Below are 22,226 nucleotides of genomic sequence, written 5' to 3'. Positions count from 1 at the left end.
AACAAATGTCTGAGGCCTTCACTGAACAGCTGGATTTATACTGAGATTAAATTACATACAGGTGGACCTTTTCTATACACAAATTAGTTGTCTTCTTACATAGAATTTGTTGTACTGGATTTTGAAAAGGGGGTTCAATTCAAATGCATGGTAAACATTTTATTCTTTTACTTCTAGTTCATAATAATGCCCAACTTTGTGTTGGTCTATTGCATAAAGTCCCAATAAAATACACTGAGGTTTGTGATTATACATCATGGGTTTTGAATAATTTTGCAATGCACTGTATTATCATGAAAACGTTTGTCAGTTAATTTCTGTCTACAAAGTGTTACCTCTGTCTTTACCACCGCTTAAACAAACTAAGTATTTTTACCTGTCTGAAGCAGCTAACTAGAGTACTGATTTCTAAATCATACACTAAGGCAAGTAGTACATTGAACAGTTTGTTTCTGAAATGGGTTCTGCATTGCATGGACTAATGTTAGTCTCTGTGAGCATGAGAACATATTTGGAGTAAATTGGTGTGGCTCTGCAGTGAGTACACATCCACAATGGCCAAGGCGTTCAGCCAGAGGCCTGACTTGACCTCTTCTGATTTCACCTGCTGTTACACAGATCGCCACAGACCGCACTATTGTTAGGGTAAGTTGTAAGTTAGGTCCCAGGCAGTGTGAGCTCTGGGATTGGACACTGGCATCTGCATCACGAAAGCCTATGTGTTTCTTGACTTGTAGCTGCTGCTTTGTTGTGATATTAAGGCCTAAATCTTGTCTCCAAACAAATCGATTGGATATGAAATGTGATGAAAATTAAAAGTGCTTTGGTGCAATACTACTCTTCTCTCTCCTGGATTAGTCAACGTAGAACCTTGGCTTTTATATCAAAAACAAATGCAGCGCTATGTGCTCTGAGGAGTATCTACAGAAGATATTGTTTACCCTGCAAATTATACTTAAATAAAAGTATGAAATGCACCTGATTATACAGGGCCTTGCAACAATATTCTTACCCCTTCCACATACAATATAATGCCTGAAGCTGTTTGTCACTTGAGGTTTAAAACATGTAATCAATTTACGATATAAAAATACTAATTCACATTGAAGGCTTAACACACTAATGACCCCTTTAAAGATAACTAATTAGTGATTATTTTGAAAAGCGTTTCTGTATTTCAAAATAAGTAAAATAAAAAGGTATTACATTTGACAGACATTCAGACAAGACTCACAGTTAAAACGTGTTTTTGAAGGCTCACCTGCCTGGTACAAAATGTGTTATAACGTATCTAAAAGGTCTATCAAAGGTATTTTTAAGGGAGTTTGTAGGAAAGCATTTTTTGTGAGTAAAAGGTCATATCACTACACAAACACAATGTATTTTGTTGTTTTTTTATACGAAAGACCAGCACAAGTTAAAGCATAATTGTAAATGAATAAGAAACTCTGAAGAATGTGGAGTGTTTGTATTCCTCCTCCTTTAACCCAAAAATAAAAATCCAGCACAACCCATTGACTTCAGAAGTAACCTAATTAGTAAATAAAGTCTACCCATGTGTGATTTAATATCAGTAGAAATCCAGATGTTCTCTTAAGGCCTCAGATAATTGCATCATAAGACTACATGCAACATACCATGTGTGGCAAAAAACTCACATCGCCAATCTCCTTAAACACAGCATTCCCATGGTGAAACATGGGGATGGCAGCATCATGATGTGGGAATGCTTTTCAAGCTGGTCAGGGTTGAGGGGAAGAGGGATGGAGCTAAATTCAGGGCTACCCAGGAAGAAAACCTGTCGAAGGCTGCAAAATACTGTGGCAGCAGGACAATGTTCCAGAGTTACAATGAATACATTTTGTTTATAACATATTCCCGTGTTAGAATGGGCCAGTCAAAATCCGGACCTAAATCCAATTGACAATCTTTGCTAAGACTTGAAATTTGATTTTAATATATGCTTTCAATCCACTCTGACTGAGTTAAAGAGAAATAAACATTTTATTTTGTAAATGTGCAAATAGAGTACAGACACACTTCAAAACCCCTGAAGATGTGATTGCAGCAAAAGGTTATTCTACAGTATTGAAATACAAGTATTGACTCAGAGGGGCTGAATAAAATGCACCCCATACTTTCTTCTTTCCAGTTTTTAATAATTTATTTATTATTTCAGATTTTTAGTTTTGAAACATTGTGAAAATCTATATATCACTTTCTTTCCACATATTATGCGTTCTGTTGTGTTGGTCTATCAAATCATGGCCCAATAAAATGCCTTATAGTTTATCGTTGTAATTTCACAAAATGTTGAAAAGTTATGGATACTTTTGCAAGGCACTGTGCTTTTTTGCTGTAACTTTTTATATGGAAATGCATCTGTTGAATTAATGTGTTATCTGCTCTGTGCAACTACTGTGCAAATAATCTTATTTTTTGGGTCTGACTGTAAATTATGCCACTTTATTATTATTTTTTACTTTGTTTTCTTTTTTTCACCTTGAACTCTTTTGGAGCCAAAGTTGTCTACTTTCCAGAAAATAATAATTGAGTATCTTCTTTAGATATATTGGACCAACACATGTCTAAATAGACTTTTATAAAGAAATTCAGGACAATGGGTACCTATAAGCCCTAAATTGGTTTTAATTTATTGATCTGACCAATTTAATACAAATTCGGAAACAATTTGGCAAAGACTTAGAAGTTCTTTATAAAACTCCCTCTATTTTATATATATGTACATATTTATATGCATATATAGCTGAGTATGCATGCATGGACGCCATTGACCATATATGCATACTTGTCTGTGTTTATCATCATCGGTCATGACATAAGTTTCCTCTGTCTGTCATTTATATCATGCCATTTTCATTTATAGCTGCCATCCATGGGTCATTCAACAGAGGAAAACCATTTTGTTTTGTCTGTTCTGGATGTAGAATAGAGTGGAAGTTTAAATTAGCTTTAAAATAACTAAAAGAAACCAAATCTAAACATCAAAGTTTAAAAGATGTCTTCCTAACTGTGGAATGTCCCAAAAATACAAAAACAAAAACACAAAAAATGGCTCCATAAACGTTATAATCAGTCTTCTATGATTTGTGTTGCGTATTTCTTCTGTTTGGTGTTGAGTTTTCAATTACCTTTCTTAAAGCACAATACTGTCTTTTGCATTTCAAATGATTGTGTCTCTAAAAGAGGTTTGTGTTTTATGGTCTCCATTAAGGTGTCTCTGATAAGCCTGGTTGCAAATTCACTGGGATATTCTGACTTCTCTGCCATCAAGTCTCTAAGAACCCTCCGGGCTTTGAGGCCTCTCAGAGCTCTGTCCAGATTTGAGGGCATGAGGGTAAGAGATCAATATGTATGGTGCTATAATGTCTGTGTATGGTTAAATTGTGTAATTAATCTTACCCACAGCAATAAGGCAAAACCCAAACTGTATTAACTCATAAGAAACATCTGATTATTCAATTTTAAAATAATCAATTGATATACAGGGAGGAAATCAGATAGCTAGAGGGATGGTGCAGAAAAAGCTCTGTGTAGACAAAATGAATGATCATCAGCTTCTCAAGGTCATGACCTAAGCATATACCCATTAGCATCAGCAACCATTGAGTAGAGAGAATGGATAGCATTAAGTTCCTCAAACTGTAAACCTTTTCCACACTAATTTGTGAAGACCTCACAAATGTCTAGCTTGTGGTATGCTATTATGTGTAGGAAGAAATTACAATAAATTGATTTAACTGAATTTCAAAAGCAATATCAGTAACAGACACTGCCTTACTCTATTGTTTAAATACTATGCTACAGGAAAATTTATTAGTACAACAATCTAGTGTCGTCAGCATGATTCTTTTTTCAAACAAATACTTGCTGGCATTTAGCTGTAATTTAGCCTCAGAGCTGGTAGCATGGCTGCAGAATGTACTATTTTGTCTATTCAATATAATTTAAATGGTTTGAAACTATTTAAATTGAGTCATTTTTAAGTTTTAGGTTACCATGGTGATTTCTTCAAGGCATTAATGAAACAATCAGCATTTCACTAGAAAATCATCTTCTTAAATCAGTTGTTTTCCTGTCTGAGGAAAACTGAGTAGACGTCTCCTCTGTTAGACTGTCAGATGATCATGAAGTACCTTCGCACCCAGCAGTTGAATATAAACGTCCTGAAAAGAAATCAGGGATGTAAATAGTTTGGAGGAGCATTAAATATTTGTCTTTCTACAGGTGGTCGTGAATGCTCTTATAGGAGCCATTCCCTCTATTATGAACGTGCTGCTCGTGTGTCTTATCTTCTGGCTCATCTTCAGTATCATGGGAGTCAACCTATTCGCTGGCAAATTTGGGAAGTGCGTGAACAGAACTGGCTTTATCCACAGTGTCTCAGTGGTCAACAACAAGTCTGAGTGTCTTGCCATGAATGACACCCAGTTCTACTGGACAAAGGTGAAGGTCAACTTCGACAATGTTGGACTTGGCTACCTTTCCCTTCTGCAAGTGGTGAGTTTCTCTCTGCTGTTAAAATGTTATGTTTTTCTCAAATGTTAATATTATTTAGGTGCAGTATTGCTGCATGGAATCAATAAAAACTGTTTCTTATGGGCCAACACATTAAACATCTTGCAGTCTGTAATGTATTTAGCTACTTAAAGATCAGTTAACACAGATTTATTTAGATGTTTTTGCTGAATTTGTACTGTCAATAATGCAGCTCGTAAAAACAGTCAATGATGAACAATGTAATGACTAACAAATTGCTGTAATCAAACAGTGGGGTTGTGTTGTGTTTTTAGGCAACATTTAAAGGATGGATGGAAATAATGAATGCTGCTGTTGATTCGAGAGGAGTAAGTATGTCCATCTTTGTCCAAGGCCTGGATATTTTATCAGCACACAGTTCTCTCATAAAATCATTTGCAGGTGGAGGAACAGCCTAGCAGAGAAATCAACCTCTACATGTACATCTACTTTGTTGTCTTCATCATATTCGGCTCCTTTTTCACCCTTAACCTCTTCATTGGGGTTATCATCGACAATTTCAATCAGCAGAAAAGAAAGATAAGTATTAAAAGCACGCTTGTCAAGTTGGGATAAAATGCTTCCTTTTTTTTTTCACCTGTATAAGAAACATGCATAGCACATATTTGCTGCTTCCATTGGATATTTGAAGGCAAGTAGCAGCCAGTTGCTGGTAATTGAATCCATGTGGTTAAATGATTACCATTAGTGTGACCACCTCTTTAAAAGCAGGAGCTGATGGTAAATGGACTGAACCTATATAGCATAGCAGTCATACTGACAACTCCAAGCGCTTTACACTAGAGCCACATTCACACAATCACAATCACGCACACATTCATTGACAACTTGAGGTTTAGTGCCTTGCCAATGGGCACATCAACATGTAGCAGCAGGAAGCTGGAAGCAAACCCACACCCTTGGGATAGCAAGATAACTACTCTCCCTACTGAGTCACAGCCACCTCGTATAATAAATTAAATATATTGAAATAATATGTTTAATTACAGGTGTGTGCCAACACAATGCCAGGATGGGAAGACATTAGCAATTACGTCAGAGAAGCAATTGTTGTAGCCAATACCATTTCAATGTTGGGAGGGACAATAAACAAAGAAATTTCAATTGTTTGGGGGGATGCATGTCACCAGAGGGTAATTATTACCATCAGAATTGGCAATATCAGATTCAGTAAATAAGCCATAGTCAAAAATTGTTTTAAAAATTATTTGTGCTTTTGCTGCTTTTCACTCTCTTTCTTATTCTATCTACTGTCACGTGCTCTGCTGTTTCCTTTCTCTCCAGTAGTTACCTACTGGAAGTCAGTTATTTGTGTTTTATAGACACAGCTCCTCTGCTCCTCAGATGGCACTACTGTTTCTGTTTGCAGGTGTTATCTGTTGGTTCAATAGTTTGCTCCAATGTGGGGGACAAGTTCTAAATGCATTGTTTTGCCTAGATGAATAGCGCATTTCATTTTTTGCATTTTTATTTTTAGATTGTTAAATAATATAGGTTCCTGTAATGATTTATTGGGGGATTTAATCTTCTGTAAAGAGGAATACATCAAAATTCCTCCACGATAAAGTGAGAGACTGAAAAATCATACAAAAAACAACTACTTCAAGTTACTGCTGCTAAACGTGGTTCTACCAGCTACTTGAATCATGAGGTGAACTCGGTTTTTTCCATGACTGTAAACTGTAGTTCTGCCTGAAAAAAGTTTCCATACAGATGAAGAAAACAATGAATAATTGAATAAAAAAGCATATTGCTTTGATTCTTGTATCTTTTATTCTACTTTACAGTTATTTAAAAAATGAGGTGAGTGTAAAAGAAATATGATGTTTTTTGTTTTATACTTAGGTGGACAGGATATCTTCATGACTGAGGAACAGAAAAAGTACTACAATGCAATGAAAAAGTTGGGATCTAAGAAACCTCAAAAACCAATACCAAGACCTGCGGTAAAAGAGGACATGTCAATGTGCCAACCCTTGTATATGAAATTGTCATAACTATGAACTGTTCTTATGAAGATGGTTTTATGTTTTTATAGGCTGGTTGTTTTTGTTCTCCAATCTTAGAACATTCTCCAAGCCTTCTTCTTTGATCTGGTGTCGAACCAAGCCTTCGACATCATGATCATGATGCTCATTATTGTCAACATGGTGACCATGATGGTGGAAACCGACGAGCAGTCGCAGCGAATGGAGTCCATTCTCAACATTATCAACCTGGTCTTCATCGTTATCTTCACAACTGAATGCCTGATTAAGCTCTTTGCTCTCAGATGTTACTTCTTCACTGTTGCATGGAATATTTTTGACTTTGTGGTCATAATTCTTTCTATAGTGGGTAAGAATCAAATCACAGCCTGCACCATACATTACAGTTTGGGCATCTGCCTCCACCCTGTTGAAGTTAAAGTAGACAGATTATTCAGTAGACAGAACACATCCAGTGGGTCGAGACCTTTCCATGGCCAATTTTGTAAAGCTTTGACCTACAGATAGCAACTTTAGCACATTCTGATTCTTCTTGAAGTAACATTTTTTGCTATATTGAAAACATTACTATCTTTAGAATGCTTTTGTAGAAAAACCAAACTGGGCCAAAGTTACAGATCTGTCATTCTCTGCATCACTGCAATTCTATAGATAGAATAGGTTATTTAGCAGAATGTATCTGTATAAATAATTCAAACTAGGAAAAGTGCATCATATTTCAATTAGTCCTTTACTAAACAGAATACAGCTCACCAACCTACATGATTTATTATTTGTGAGAGGAGTTTACGTTAAATAGCTCTTCAGTTAAACAGGATTTTACTAATCTTTTAAAACAATAACAACATAATTACTAAGTTTGCATTTCAAGCTTTTAGCATCTTATATTAGCCTTTACCGTTATTAGTGCAATTAGCATGGTTAGCACAACTAGCAGGGTTAGCATTACTAACTGTAAATGTCGACCTCTGAGTGTTTTCCTTGTGGAGGTAGTAGACCATTATCTGAACTGTGAGATTTTCAAAGTACTTTATTATCCAGCCTGTTTCTTAATATTTTGTGTGTTATTAATTCATTGTTAGGAAAAAGTCACTTTAATCCTTTTGCGATCCATCTCTTTCTTCTCTGGTTTTCTCATTTTAGGGATTGTCCTTGCTGATATCATTGAGAAGTACTTTGTGTCTCCAACCCTGTTTCGAGTCATCAGACTGGCAAGAATAGGACGTGTACTTCGACTTATTCGTGCAGCCAAAGGAATAAGGACTTTACTGTTTGCCTTAATGATGTCCATGCCAGCACTGTTCAACATTGGCCTCCTGCTTTTTCTTGTAATGTTCATCTACGCGATCTTTGGCATGGCGAACTTTGCCTATGTAAAAAAACAAGATGGGGTCGATGATATGTTTAACTTTGAGACCTTTGGGAACAGTATTATCTGCCTTTTCCAAATCAGCACCTCAGCAGGCTGGGACAACCTCCTGAGCCCCATAATGTCAAGCTCCCCAGAGGAGTGTGACATTAACTTTGTAAATACTGGCACCAATGCCCGAGGAAACTGTGGGAATCCATCAGTGGGCATAGCTTTCTTTGTAAGTTACATCATAATTTCTTTTCTCATTGTGGTAAACATGTATATAGCTATCATCCTGGAGAACTTCAGCGTTGCCACCGAAGAGAGCACAGAACCTCTGAGCGAGGATGACTTTGAAATGTTTTATGAGGTCTGGGAGAAGTTTGACTCAGAGGCAACTCAGTTCATAGAGTTCTCGATGTTAGAAAGATTTGCCGATGCTCTGTCGGAACCCCTGCGGATCCCAAAACCCAACAAGATCCAGCTGATTTCCATGGACCTTCCTATGGTCAGCGGGGACAAGATCCACTGCCTGGACATCTTGTTTGCTTTCACAAAACGTGTACTGGGAGAGTCGGGTGACATGGACACCCTCAAACAGCAGATGGAGGAGAAGTTCATGATGACCAACCCCTCCAAAATTGCCCATGAGCCCATCACTTCCACGCTGCGCCATAAAATGGAGGAGGTGTCTGCAGTTGTCATCCAGCGGTGTTACAGGAGGCATCTGGTGCGACGCCAAATGAAGCAGGCATCTTACCTCTACAGACAAATCAACTATGAGACTGTGGTAGATGTGGAGAATGCACCTGAGACCGAGGGGCTTATAGCTTCCATGATACAGCACTTCAGTCCTATAGCGATTCAAGTTGAACAGACAGTGGAGGACATTTTGTCCTCACCACCATCTTATGATAGTGTGACTCGGGGGACCTGCATAAGCCCCTCTGCTACAGTCAGAGCCACATCTAGATGCCCTGAACCCGGGGATCCGGCTAAAAACTACGAGGAAACATTTCTTTGAGACTGTATGGACAGTGATTAAATTGTTTCTGTCAGTGTTATTCACAAAAAAGAGCTTCGATTGAACTATAATTATTATCAAACTGATTTTTTATGGTTTTATAAGATGCAGAGGATATATGCATTTTTTTAAAGTAGCTCACAGACTATTTTAGTAGACGACACTCCTAAATAGATGAAACTTTCACATCGACATTAGGTTCTATAGTTAATATTTTCAAAACATCTCTGGGAAGTTTGGAGGGAGGTTCTCATATCATCTTACTGTGATCTGTGTGAAGGTCAGTATTTAAATTCCAGACACTATATCACAATAATGAACTACTCTGTCAGCGATTTGTACATGCAGTGGTACTTAAAGGTTAGGGCCAGTCTCACTCTGATGTTCCATAAACTATCTCATAATTTTGTGTAAGTAATAACTTATCTGCACTTTAATTAAAACACTGGATGGTCATTTTGTTGATTGTATGAAAAATTAATAACCTTAACACTTAACCTCTAAATTTCCCATACATTTGGCACTTACAGATCTGTAATATTAAATCATTTCCAATGTGAAGGGTTAATGCTGGTGTTGGTCATGAAAAGTGCTTTATAATGCATTTTTTCATTTTATTCAGATCTCCTTTTTTAGGTTGCCTTCTCCTTGTTTTTTATGACTTGTGTGAAAACCTAAGGTCTTCTGCATGCAAAAATTTAGAATGTTCAAACGGTGACGCACCACTGCATCAACTATCAATATAATTGCTTTGTCATAAAACCTGTGTGATGATCAAGTTCTCATGTACAGTTTTAAAATATTTGTCATCAGTAGAATGTACCTGTAACCTTTAAGCAGAGGCTTTTACTTAAGTTTAGTCCAAAGCTGGAAAATGATCTAGGGGATTTCCTTTAAGTCTACTGAAGATATATTCTTTGGCAGATTTACGTTTACTTATTTATGAATACGTTTTACTAAGGATCTGTTCACAGAAATGTTTCTGAATCAAAAGTCAAGGCAGTAAGATATGTAAAAAAAAGCTAACTAATAACGAAGGCCTTTAAACTTTTTTTATTATTAAAAAGAAATTGCGGGCAAACGTATTTGGCTAATTGTTTGTTAAATTTCTTCTACAGAGCTAAGGGCTGGTTATAAAAACTGTATGTCTGATAAAACATTATTGATAACATCCAACATTTTCAAACCAGTCTTGACCAATGGCCACTTCCAGTTACAGAAACAGTGCCTACAGTGCATTCAAACCCCAAAATTAAAGGGTTAAACCTTCCACTTTTTCACAATTTGTCATGTTACTTTAACTTCAATGTATTTCGTTGGAACTTTAAATGATAGAATAACATAAAGATGCAGTAGTGAAAAAAACAACACCACAAAGTAGCACATAACTGTAAAGAGAAAGAAAAAGGATGCATGGTTTCCACATATTTTTAAACAAAGATCTGAAAAGTGTGGCATTCATTTGTATTCAGCACACTTAGGTCAATAATTTGTAGACCCTCCTTTAGCTGCAACACCAGCTTAAAATCCCTTGGGCTGGGTCTCTACCACCTTTGTTCTGCTAGAAGATGAACCTCTGCCCTAGTCCCAGGTATTTTACAGCCTGTAACAGTGTTTCCTCCAACATTTACAGTAAATGGCATTTAGCTTCATCCATCTTCTCATTAACTCTGAACAGCTTCCCTGTCCATGTTGAAGAAAAGCGCCCCACTGCCTGATGCTGCCACTGCCATGTTTTATTTTGAAAAAATGCTTTTAGGATGATGTGCCTTGTCATTTGTGTCTCACACAAGCTGGGCACAAAGACATTGGGCTCATCTCACCAGAGCTCCTTCTTTTTTCTTCCATTTTACAATCATGCACTACTTTGTGTTGCTCAATCCTGTTATATCCAGATAAAATGTATTTACATCTGGAGTTGTGGCCAGTGAATGCTTTTAAAAGGTCCTGTAGATGATTGTCAAGCCTGTTGTGTAGCCTCAGCCAGGCCAAATGTGACTATGTTGTGGTTGGTACCAATATTTCATTTTAAAACCCAAATTTATGTTGTGAACATCAAATGTCAAAACAAGTTTATAGGAGAAGCAGGAACAAAGTAAAATGGTATATACCCCTACACCCCTATTCCTTTTAAACAGGAACGAAAGCAATTACTAAACGTGTATCAATTGATCAATACAATACCACACCATCAATATCAAGCAACCCTTACCAATTAAACTTTTTAACAAAGCATTTTGCTTTGCATGTTTGGCCAAAGAATAAACTGAAGGTTTTTTAGAATGTCTCTACCATTATATTTTAAGAAAGGGTGCAGAGGCAAAAATGTTAATACTCTCTTTTGTTAGCAGATTACCTGAATCTAATCAATATTTAGAGTCAATTAATGTTGATTAATTCATCTCTTAATAATTTTCATATTTCTGCCATTGTAAAGTGAATAACATAAATTTATGTTAAGCCTAAATAACTGACCATCGTAGAAATATTATTTAATGATAAATTAAATTATTTTTTGGATTACAGACTTCACATGAGTAGTTGACATTTTGTTTTCAACTCAGAGAAATATTATTTATTTAGCTTGTATTATTTACCTACAAAAAACAAATTTTATGGCTAAAAAGGAAGCACAATCCTTGCTGTGTTCACACTTCAGCAAACAAGACCAAAAACAAATCATAATATTCAGTTATTGTTTAATATTTAATACATCAAGAAATTAATGAGTGTATTGTTAAGTAGGGCGGTGTGTGCTAACAATCCCTAGTTCATGTGCCTGATTTTGATCGTTGCCCGCACACTCCCCTGAATCTCCTTAGATTGCTTAATTTGATCTGATGGGTGTGGATTTTTAAAGTGGAGTGAAAACACTGAAAGCACGTTTTTATAAGTTTTTGAAGAGGTTTGAAGCTGCAATGTATGTAAAGCCAATTTCTAGCTATTTTTGTAATTTGTTTCTAATAAAAGGGGTTCATTATGACCATAGCCAGGTATTACCAGATGAAAAAGAATTATAGGTTATTTTTTGTATGAAATATATTGTCCTTGAGAAGATAGTTGTCCATATCACATTTATGGAAAGCAATTCATGGATTGTTTTATTCAGCTGCAATAAAACTCTTTTCTCATATTCTGGGCTGCATAGCTGTGAATGCATATTGCAGATGACACAAGTTAGACGATTTGCCCTCAATGTATTTATTGCATTCTCCCATTTTTTTTTTCTTCAGAACTTTATCTGTTAAAAAAAAATATCAACAAGGTGCCAATTTGGATTTAGTCCTGAAGAGATTTCCTCTCTCTGGTTGTCATGGTGGTCAAATCCAACTCTGACCAGCTGGGATAGAAGGATAATCTGTATATAAAAAAATCACTTGTTTTAATTACACACTGACATACACACAAATACAGATACTGTCTTTTCCTCCCATCCACCCTTTCTCTCACACATACACACACACACACACACTTATACAAACAATCTGCATGTGCAATTACACACGTAAACAAATCTATCACATGCACGCTTCGCAATTCATCCTCGTAATTACACAAAATTTAATTTGGGTTCATGTATAAAAAGCTTGAAAAAAATGTGACTTAACTGAATGTGCCTTGGTAATTGATCTGAAGTGTACATGTGGTATAGATTAAAGCTTCCTCAGAAAGGGAAATTATTTTTTAAAAGATTAGACAGGCACTATGTCTAATTAGAAAATGTGACAGCATGCAGTAAAACACAGCAATGTCACTGTAATAATTTGCAAATCAGCTGTGTACATACTGAGTATACCAATATGAATGACATTCAATGAACTGCATACTCATACTGCATAATAAGAAAATACCCACTGACTTAAGAACATCATGTGTCACACTGTTCCATGGTGCAAATATTTTTTGTCATTAATAAGTATTTGGGGTTGAATACTTCCACTTTCTGTCATAGTTCTATTTTTGAGGTGGACCAAAATGCAGACAAGCACGGAGAAAAGCAGAGGTGGTCGAAAACTCCTTTAATTTAAAGCGAGTCCACTTACATGCAGGCGAGGTGCAGGGTGACAAGATTATCCAGTTCAAGAACAAAATCCAAAAGACATCTCATGAGGACATTGAAAAGACATAACAACACCATGTGGAACAAAGGACGAAGGCAAACTTAAATACAGACAAAGGTGGACAAGAAACAATAGGGCAGGTAATCAGAGGAACAGGGAACAGGTGACACAAGGAGGCTGGGAGGCAGAGGGAGCAGGTGAAACAGATTAACCAATTAGGAGAAACACAGACCCAAGCAGAACAGGAGAAAAGATGACTAGAATAAAAGTAAACAGTAACTAAAGCTAACCTGTTAAAGGAGGAATTGGAGAATAAATATAAACAGAGGAAACAGAGCTAAGAGGGACAATGAATGTAAAGGGAACAGAAACTGAGTAATTAACAACTAAAAGAGGAAAACTAATGATGAGAGGAGAACAGACAGGGAGGCAAAAGGAAATCAGAATTGTCAGAACACAAAGTGATGAAAAGAATACAAAGGAAGCGTGAGCTTGTGCCGGAGGTCAAGAGACCTCACTGGGGTTTACCCCAGTGGATGAGAGGGTTGCATCCCTGCGCCTTCGGGTTGGGGACAGGTCTCTGACTGTCGTTTCGGACAAGGGCCGAGCGCTTATGCGGAGTACCCAGCCTTCTTGGCATCCCTGTCGGGGGTGCTGCATAGTGCCCCTCCCAGGGACTCCATTATTCTGCTGGGGGACTTCAACGCCCACGTGGGAAACGACAGTGACACCTGGAGAGGCGTGATTGAGAGGAATGGCCTCCCCGATCTGAATCCGAGAGGTGTTTCGTTATTGGACTTCTGTGCTAGTCACGGACTGTCCATAATGAACACCATGTTCAAGCATAAGGGTGTCCATCAGTGCACTTGGCACCAAGACACCCTAGGCAGGAGGTCAATGATCGACTTTGTTGTCGTGTCGTCAGACATTAGGCCGCATGTTTTGGACACTTGGGTGAAGAGAGGGGATGAGCTGTTCACTGATCACCACCTGGTGGTGAGTTAATCGCTGGAAGAGGAGAAAGCCGGACAGACTTGGCAGGCCCAAGCGCATAGTGAGGGTCTGCTGGGAACATCTGGCGGAGCCCTCGGCCAGGGATGTATTCAACTCCCACCTCGGGAGAGCTATGACCAGATTCCGGGGGAGTTTGGAGTCCGAGTGGAACCATGTTCTCCGCATCTATTGTCGATGCTGCTGCCCGTAGCACAAGCCCTGCCTTGCCTCTCTCTCCTCCTCCCACACTTAAGGGCAAAACATAGTCGCGCTTACTTGACTCTGCAGACATGTTGGCGCAAACCTCAATTTTCACGACTGCGTACGCGATGTTATGCTTAACATTATAGCACTGCTGAAAACCTTACACGGGCCGGAGAGGGGGGCATCTTGTCACCACACCTGCTTGTTTTTTCTTCCAATCAGCATCCATGCATGACTGCGTAACGCAGTTTTGTTTTGTTCTCATGTTTTGTTCTCATAAAATACAGCTTTTAAATTATGTTTGTGTCGGGATCTACCATTTTGGGTTTTTGTTAGTTTACTATTTCTCTGTTAGGTGTTTTTCTGTACCTTTATGATTAGTAGTTACTTCTGTTAAGTTATCACTTTCTAGATTCTGGTGTTCATGTGTCTCCCTGTTGAACTAGTTTTTTTTCGCCAGGTTTGTTATTTAATATACTTCTCTCTTGTTAGTCCCTCATGTTCTCTGTCAGGTCTCATTAGTTGCAGTCTGTCACTTGGTGATCTGTGTTGTTTACTTTTCCCAGTTAGGTTTTTCCTCAGGTCTTCAGATTACTCTTGTTAGTTGTTACTCTCCAGATTCTTATATTTTATGTTTGGTTATAGTTTTCCTTAGATGTGTTTCCCTTAGTTGTCATTAGTCTAGTTTCTTTCCAGGTCTCTCTGTTCCCCTGCACCTGTAGCCATAGCGACATTATCTCCCTCAGTTCCCAGCAGCTGGTCCTCACACCTGTTCACTATTCAGCTGATTACCTGTCTCCCCTTCTCATTGGTTCATACTCCACCTCCCTCTGTATATAAGCTTGTTCATCTGTATTATTCTTCGCTGGTTTCTCTTTTAACTTCCATGGACTTCACCCTGTGTTTGTTATCCAGTCTGTTCTTTGTTTATTGCCCTATGATCTGCCAATCGAGCCAGGTTTGCTGATGACTACTATTCCTGTTCTGAACCCTGCCTGTAAGTCTTGTTCAGTTATTCATTAAAAGAACAACTATCACTTACCGCCATGCTCCTCGGCTCTGCTCTGCCTGTGGGTCTACCACACACCCTGACAGTTTGTTGGGTTTAATGAAGAGATAGAGAGGGAGATATACAACCAAACAGACAAATTAGACCTTTTCACTAATTTCACTTAATTACTTTGATGGTAAAGTCTAAAGAAGAAAATTAAAAGCATGGCTACAACCCTTTTTCTGAATGTCTAGAAACCTAACTCTCACAATAAAGTTTTAAGAATAGAAACAAACATACAGTATTGTATAATTACAGCATGCTGGCCAAACTCTGTCTGTGTTGGTAAAAGTCACTTTAACTCAAGGAGCTTTTTTTATGCAAGCATTTCTACTCCGACAGTTGAGGAATCATTTTTCTACCTAGTTATCATTACAGGCTAATATATGACAAAGGCTGAATATAATATTCTATGATATAGAGCAGCAAACACAAAATGATGAATAAATAGGAAAATGTTGCTTAGCTGTCTGTTTTGATTTTAGTAGCATAATGATAGATGTTAACATTAACTACCTAAAGTAGGTTTGTGATTTGAAATGAAAGGTGATACTTAAGTTGAGCTACATGTAAGTGTGGTGAGTTATATTAATATTGGTAATGCTTTATTAGTTTATTATTAGTTTAATGTTTCAACTCTGTCAGAAAACAAATAATGTTTATTGTTTTCTCATCTGATTCAGTGTCTCTTTTGCTAACGATGCATAGCAGAACATTGATTTGTTTCATTTACAAATTTTGCTGCATAATTCCAAGAAAAGGGAGGCTATAAAAGTATAAATATATCCTGTTTTTTTATTTTATAAATAAATTTGGCAATGGATGCCATTTTTTGGCTTAAGCACCTGCCTCCAAACATATCTGTGCATGTTCTGACCAGTACCGGATCTCAACATCAAGTCAAAGCTTAACAAAGTAAAGGTGCACCTCAGTATATATTAGATTAACTCCTAACAGCGTTTTAGGCAATTGACCAATATAATTTCACAGTGACACATGATTAATCAATGACCATCCCTGATTGATGATGTCATGTTCAACAGATTCTCTTTTTCAAAATAAAGGAGCTATTATTGAGTAAAACGACACAACATTTTGAGATGTGCAGGTTTTTACTTTTCTGCCACCAATGACAGCTATTTTGATTATGAATTATTAATAAAAACATTCCAAATATTGTGAAAAGCAGCCCAAATTTTAATAACCCGCCTTAAGCTATTTTTTTTCCAGCCCAACTTGTTCAAAAGAAGCCCAACTGGGTGGAAACCAGTGCAGTCTGGCAAATTGCACAGTACCACACAGTTTACCCCAATCCCATAAAAAAACACTTATTAACAACAACAATAAACATGCGCATAATGTGTTAATGTGTACCCATGATGATGCCCCCTTCACATTTCTGCTTGCCCCCCCATATTTGCATGCCTAGAACCGGCCCTGTTCCTCACTATAATGGATTGATTCCAAAGGGTAAGAAATGGCTTTACAGCCTTTGTCAGATTGAGAGAAAGATTTTTTTTACCTGGATCAGAAAATTGGCTCTCATTTGCCAGCCATACACCAGAACACCTTTCAGTGTAAAAATGTTGCTGTCTAACTTTCTTGACATTAAATCTTGCAGTTGGCCTGTTAGATACAGTTGGGAATTTCTGAACTAGGCTGACCCTATAAAGGTCTGGGAATTTAATATCTGAATAAAAGAAAGAATCTTTTAGGCACAAACGTTCTCCGGTCTATCAGCGTGCAGTGCAGATTTACTTAGTCATGCTGGCTAACAGTGCCCAGATGGCCTGATGAAACACCATCTAATTACTAGGAATCCTCTGTTAAGCATAAGTACTCTCCGAGCTTTAACGTTTTCATTTCCTCCACTGCCACCACATGGGCACTCATGCATCTACAGATCTACTGCTCAGAACAACTACAAAAATATGCATCAAAAATTGATGGTAACTCTGCTTTTAATTTCAGAGTTCTTGGCAATAAGGTTGGAATTAAAAACAAAATCAAGTCAAGAGAATAAAATGTGTTAACTTGCTCTTTTCTCTTTTATTTAAAGAGATGGTAAGTGAAGAAGGTCGACATGCAAACTGTCTTGTGCTGTAAGTCCTGCATTAGGAATTCTGAGACATAAATGATTGTGTAATATTAAGACCCAATGGGTAAAAAAATTTAATTTTTTTTACACATCATACTTAGATTAGAACTAGAAATAAATAAATGATTGAGTGTATTGACAATTATTTGAAAAACGTACTGAATAACTAAGTACATGTGAATTCAATTAATTAAAATTTACATTCATTATAATTAAATTATTTCAGTAGTTTTCAATTAATTTAGGTGCCACAATGCCTCATCCAAAAGTCTCTAACATCTAATTGGTTAATCTGCACAGTTATTAATGTTGCATATGTCTTAGCTCCCCCCACTTACCTTGCTGGTTACTGCTGACAGATACAATAAATTCATAATCAACCAGATGACCTTGAAATGTTGAAATGACGAAATATTTAGACAACTGTATGTATTTGTAAATACAGAGGATAAACCTTTCAGTGTACTTGCTTGTAAATTCCAAACGAGTACATTTGTGGGGAGGGAGAAGACATGGCCAAACAAAACGTTTCTTTCTTCTTTAATTAAGCCTTTCTCTCACTGCTGCAGACAGCATCTATACAGGTCCTAGTTTAGGTCAAGGATCTATCTATGTTTTCATGGACACCCCACCAAATCCTCAAACTTAGCGCAGGTGAAATTCTTTTGGATTACCGCTAGACTGTTTTGTCCTAATCCCCTCAGGATCTTTCGAGAAATTTTAAATGACTGTCTTACTGAGTCCAATATCAGCCACATCTTGGGCATGTCAACAATGCTGCCAGATTCACGCACATTTTTTAATGCTAGTGGTCCTATAATTTTCATCTGACGACAGATGGAATGTTTGAGTTAAAATGCAACTTTCAATAATTTTCCCACTGTATTTACTTCGTGTCTTGCTCATGTTTCTTCTTTTTGCATTTGAAGCTCTACAGGTCCTTCTCAAAATATTAGCATATTGTGATAAAGTTCATTATTTTCCATAATGTCATGATGAAAATTTAACATTCATATATTTTAGATTCATTGCACACTAACTGAAATATTTCAGGTCTTTTATTGTCTTAATACGGATGATTTTGGCATATAGCTCATGAAAACCCAAAATTCCTATCTCACAAAATTAGCATATTTCATCCGACCAATAAAAAAAAAGTGTTTTTAATACAAAAAACGTCAACCTTCAAATAATCATGTACAGTTATGCACTCAATACTTGGTCGGGAATCCTTTGGCAGAAATGACTGCTTCAATGCGGCGTGGCATGGAGGACATCAGCCTGTGGCACTGAGGTCTTATGGAGGCCCAGGATGCTTCGATAGCGGCCATTAGCTCATCCAGAGTGTTGGGTCTTGAGTCTCTCAACGTTCTCTTCACAATATCCCACAGATTCTCTATGGGGTTCAGGTCAGGAGAGTTGGCAGGCCAATTGAGCACAGTGATACCATGGTCAGTAAACCATTTACCAGTGGTTTTGGCACTGTGAGCAGGTGCCAGGTCGTGCTGAAAAATGAAATCTTCATCTCCATGAAGCTTTTCAGCAGATGGAAGCATGAAGTGCTCCAAAATCTCCTGATAGCTAGCTGCATTGACCCTGCCCTTGATAAAACACAGTGGACCAACACCAGCAGCTGACACGGCACCCCAGACCATCACTGACTGTGGGTACTTGACACTGGACTTCTGGCATTTTGGCATTTCCTTCTCCCCAGTCTTCCTCCAGACTCTGGCACCTTGATTTCCGAATGACATGCAGAATTTGCTTTCATCCGAAAAAAGTACTTTGGACCACTGAGCAACAGTCCAGTGCTGCTTCTCTGTAGCCCAGGTCAGGCGCTTCTGCTGCTGTTTCTGGTTCAAAAGTGGCTTGACCTGGGGAATGCGGCACCTGTAGCCCATTTCCTGCACATGCTTGTGCACAGTGGCTCTGGATGTTTCTACTCCAGACTCAGTCCACTGCTTCCGCAGGTCCCCCAAGGTCTGGAATCGGCCCTTCTCCACAATCTTCCTCAGGGTCCGGTCACCTCTTCTCGTTGTGCAGCATTTTCTGCCACACTTTTTCCTTCCCACAGACTTCCCACTGAGGTGCCTTGATACAGCACTCTGGGAACAGCCTATTCGTTCAGAAATTTCTTTCTGTGTCTTACCCTCTTGCTTGAGGGTGTCAATAGTGGCCTTCTGGACAGCAGTCAGGTCGGCAGTCTTACCCATGATTGGGGTTTTGAGTGATGAACCAGGCTGGGAGTTTTAAAGGCCTCAGGAATCTTTTGCAGGTGTTTAGAGTTAACTCGTTGATTCAGATGATTAGGTTCATAGCTCGTTTAGAGACCCTTTTATTGATATGCTAATTTTGTGAGATAGGAATTTTGGGTTTTCATGAGCTGTATGCCAAAATCATCCGTATTAAGACAATAAAAGACCTGAAATATTTCAGTTAGTGTGCAATGAATCTAAAATATATGAATGTTAAATTTTCATCATTACATTATGGAAAATAATGAACTTTATCACAATAGGCTAATATTTTGAGAAGGACCTGTATTTATTGCCTGGAGTCGACCCATTAGTACCACACTGACTGACTTTACAGCAGGTCTGTCATAAAGTATTTTACTATTTTAATCCTCCTCCTCTCAAAAGGCCCTTTTAACCAATTATGTCTTTATATTCACTTTAATAAATATAGGAATCTTAATTCTCATATTAGGGTTATCTTTAACGTTCATTTCACATTGTTGGTGCTCCTCTTAAATCCAACTGACTTCAGTGACTGAACTCCTTATCAGCCCGTTTAGTTTTCCAAACACCGACAACAAACTGTTAAATACATTAGGGCCCGGTCTTCACTGAGAATCCTGGTTCTGTTTCCAGCACAAGGTGAAGCCATATCATACTTCTATAAAGTATTAGTTGTGATTCTCCTTTCTTTTTTCTTTTCTTAACCACAACAGGAACCATATAAAAACAGACATGAACCCTATAGAACATTATATCCCAAAACACAGAAAAATATAATTTCCCGTTCTTTTTTTGATTCAAACACATTGGACAACTCTAGATTACCAGTTTTATAATCTTGTCAGTTAAATAATAATCCAAACTGCTCACTGGGCTCTCCCAGTTTCCCCTCCATTCCTCAGATTCTCACGAAAAAGGCAAGCAGGCTTTAGAAGACCGATATCTTCCTCCCAAATGTACTTTTTGGAGGTTTAGAAGACACATGGTTCTGTCTAGATTCTGGTACTGCTGTCAGTGTTACATCAGCCCCCGGGCTTCTGGGGAATCTGGTTCGTGCCACAAACTGTGGAGGTAAAAATCGAAAGCCATTTAGTGAAAAGTCTGTAAAGAGGGCAAAACAGTTGCCTTTGTATTTTTTGTTTTATGCACTCATTAGTGCATATTTAGATAAATTATCTGTTTTTAATCATTCCTTTTTTTTTTACTTATGTAATTATTTTTATTTCATTCAAACATAACCCATTTCACCAGGCACAGAATAAGGCATTGTGCCTTTTTAAATTACACTTCTCATTTGCCTATGGAGACGTGCAAACATTTATTGCTGGATGGATTTTCCAGATTCTGACCAGACGGAGGACCTGAGAGGTGTTAAAACATGCTTACAAAGCATGTCCAGACAGGTATGTAAAACATTTTCGCTATGAAAGTTGCTACTAACGTGTCACAGTGTTATTTCTAAGGGTAATATTTTGCGTATGTTTTTGGACACACAGTGTTTTGCATGTAGGCAAAAAAGCTCAGTTTAGTTTAATCTCATCTGACCAGAGCACCCTTTTCCACATAACTGATGTCTTCCATACATGAGTCATGAACTGCAAATGGGATTTCTTTGGCTTTGCTTCAACAATACTACTCTTTTTAAAATGCCAAATTTGTGGATTGCACAACTAATAGTTGTCCTGACAACAGACTCTCCCAAATGATCTGTGGAACTCTGTAGCTCCTCCACAGTTACCTCTTGGCTGCTTCTCTGGTTGATACTCATTTTTTCTGGCCTGTCGGTTTACATGTATGGCCATGTCTTAGTAGGTTGGCAGTTGTGCTATACTCTTTCCATTTTCAGATGGTGGATTGAATAAGGCCATGTGGGTTGTCTAAAATTGCCATGTTGTTTTATAACTTCCTGCTTTAAATTTCTCCACAGCTCTCCACTGCTCTACTGCATGGTCTTCATAATGCTATGTTTACAAATCAGAATCAGCTTTATTGCCAAGTTCGTACATACAAACAAGGAATTTGACTCTGGTACACTTTGCTCTTTGATTTTGTTTTTGTATTACAGAATATACATATTTACAATGTACAATATACACATATATAATAAAAAGGTGCATTTGCAACATCTGTATGCTGTTGTTTTGTACTCTATTGAATGTTCAACAGAGAAACAGCCTGGGGAAAGAAACTGTCTCTGTGGCGGCTGGTTTTAGTGAACAGTGCTCTGTAGCGGCGGCCTGAAGGTAAAGCTCTGAACAGTTTATGTGCAGGGTGTGTGGGGTCTGCAGAGATTTTAGCAGCTCTTTTCCTGACCCTAGACCTGTATAAGTCCTGGATGGAGGGAAGGTCGGCCCTGATTATTCTCTCTGCATTCCTGATTATTCGTTGCAGTCTGGACCTGTCCTGTTTTGTGGATAAGCCAAACCACACTGAGATGGATGAAGACAGGACAGATTGAATGATGGCAGTGTAGAAGATGACCAGCAGCTCCTGTGGAAGGTTGAACTTCTTGAGTTGCCTCAGGAAGTACAGTCTCTGCTGGGCCTTCTTCCGAACAGTGTCTATGTGTGAAGACCATCTCAGGTCCTCAGAGATGGTGGTAAGAACCTGAAGTGGTCCACAGCCGATACAGTGTTGTTGAGGATGGTGAGGGGGG

At 38.0% G+C, this 22,226-nt stretch overlaps 1 protein-coding gene and 1 long non-coding RNA gene across 2 annotated transcripts in view; one reads left to right on the top strand and one right to left on the bottom strand.

Moving 5' to 3' along the window:
* The window catches only part of scn12aa (sodium channel, voltage gated, type XII, alpha a), a 75,268-nt gene extending 63,212 nt beyond the window's left edge, over positions 1–12,056 (top strand). Inside the window, exons 21-27 of the mRNA XM_047368862.1 lie at positions 3,236–3,358; positions 4,249–4,521; positions 4,815–4,868; positions 4,942–5,083; positions 6,406–6,506; positions 6,627–6,897; positions 7,692–12,056. Of these exons, the coding sequence (XP_047224818.1) occupies positions 3,236–3,358; positions 4,249–4,521; positions 4,815–4,868; positions 4,942–5,083; positions 6,406–6,506; positions 6,627–6,897; positions 7,692–8,923 (2,196 nt within the window). The 3' untranslated portion in view covers positions 8,924–12,056. The remainder of the gene's footprint in view (positions 1–3,235; positions 3,359–4,248; positions 4,522–4,814; positions 4,869–4,941; positions 5,084–6,405; positions 6,507–6,626; positions 6,898–7,691) is intronic.
* A 52-nt stretch (positions 12,057–12,108) lies between these two features.
* Positions 12,109–13,111, bottom strand: LOC124870271. Its single transcript, XR_007038729.1, has 2 exons — positions 12,967–13,111; positions 12,109–12,281 (listed from the first exon to the last, which is right to left on the bottom strand). It is a non-coding gene; the product is annotated as an uncharacterized LOC124870271 (long non-coding RNA).
* Positions 13,112–22,226: the final 9,115 nt, after the last annotated feature.

This window comes from Girardinichthys multiradiatus, chromosome 6, assembly GCF_021462225.1.
Source record: "Girardinichthys multiradiatus isolate DD_20200921_A chromosome 6, DD_fGirMul_XY1, whole genome shotgun sequence".
NCBI lineage: Eukaryota > Metazoa > Chordata > Actinopteri > Cyprinodontiformes > Goodeidae > Girardinichthys > Girardinichthys multiradiatus.
The sequence above is the reverse complement of the archived record's forward strand: the minus strand, read 5'-3'. Positions and strand labels throughout refer to the sequence as shown.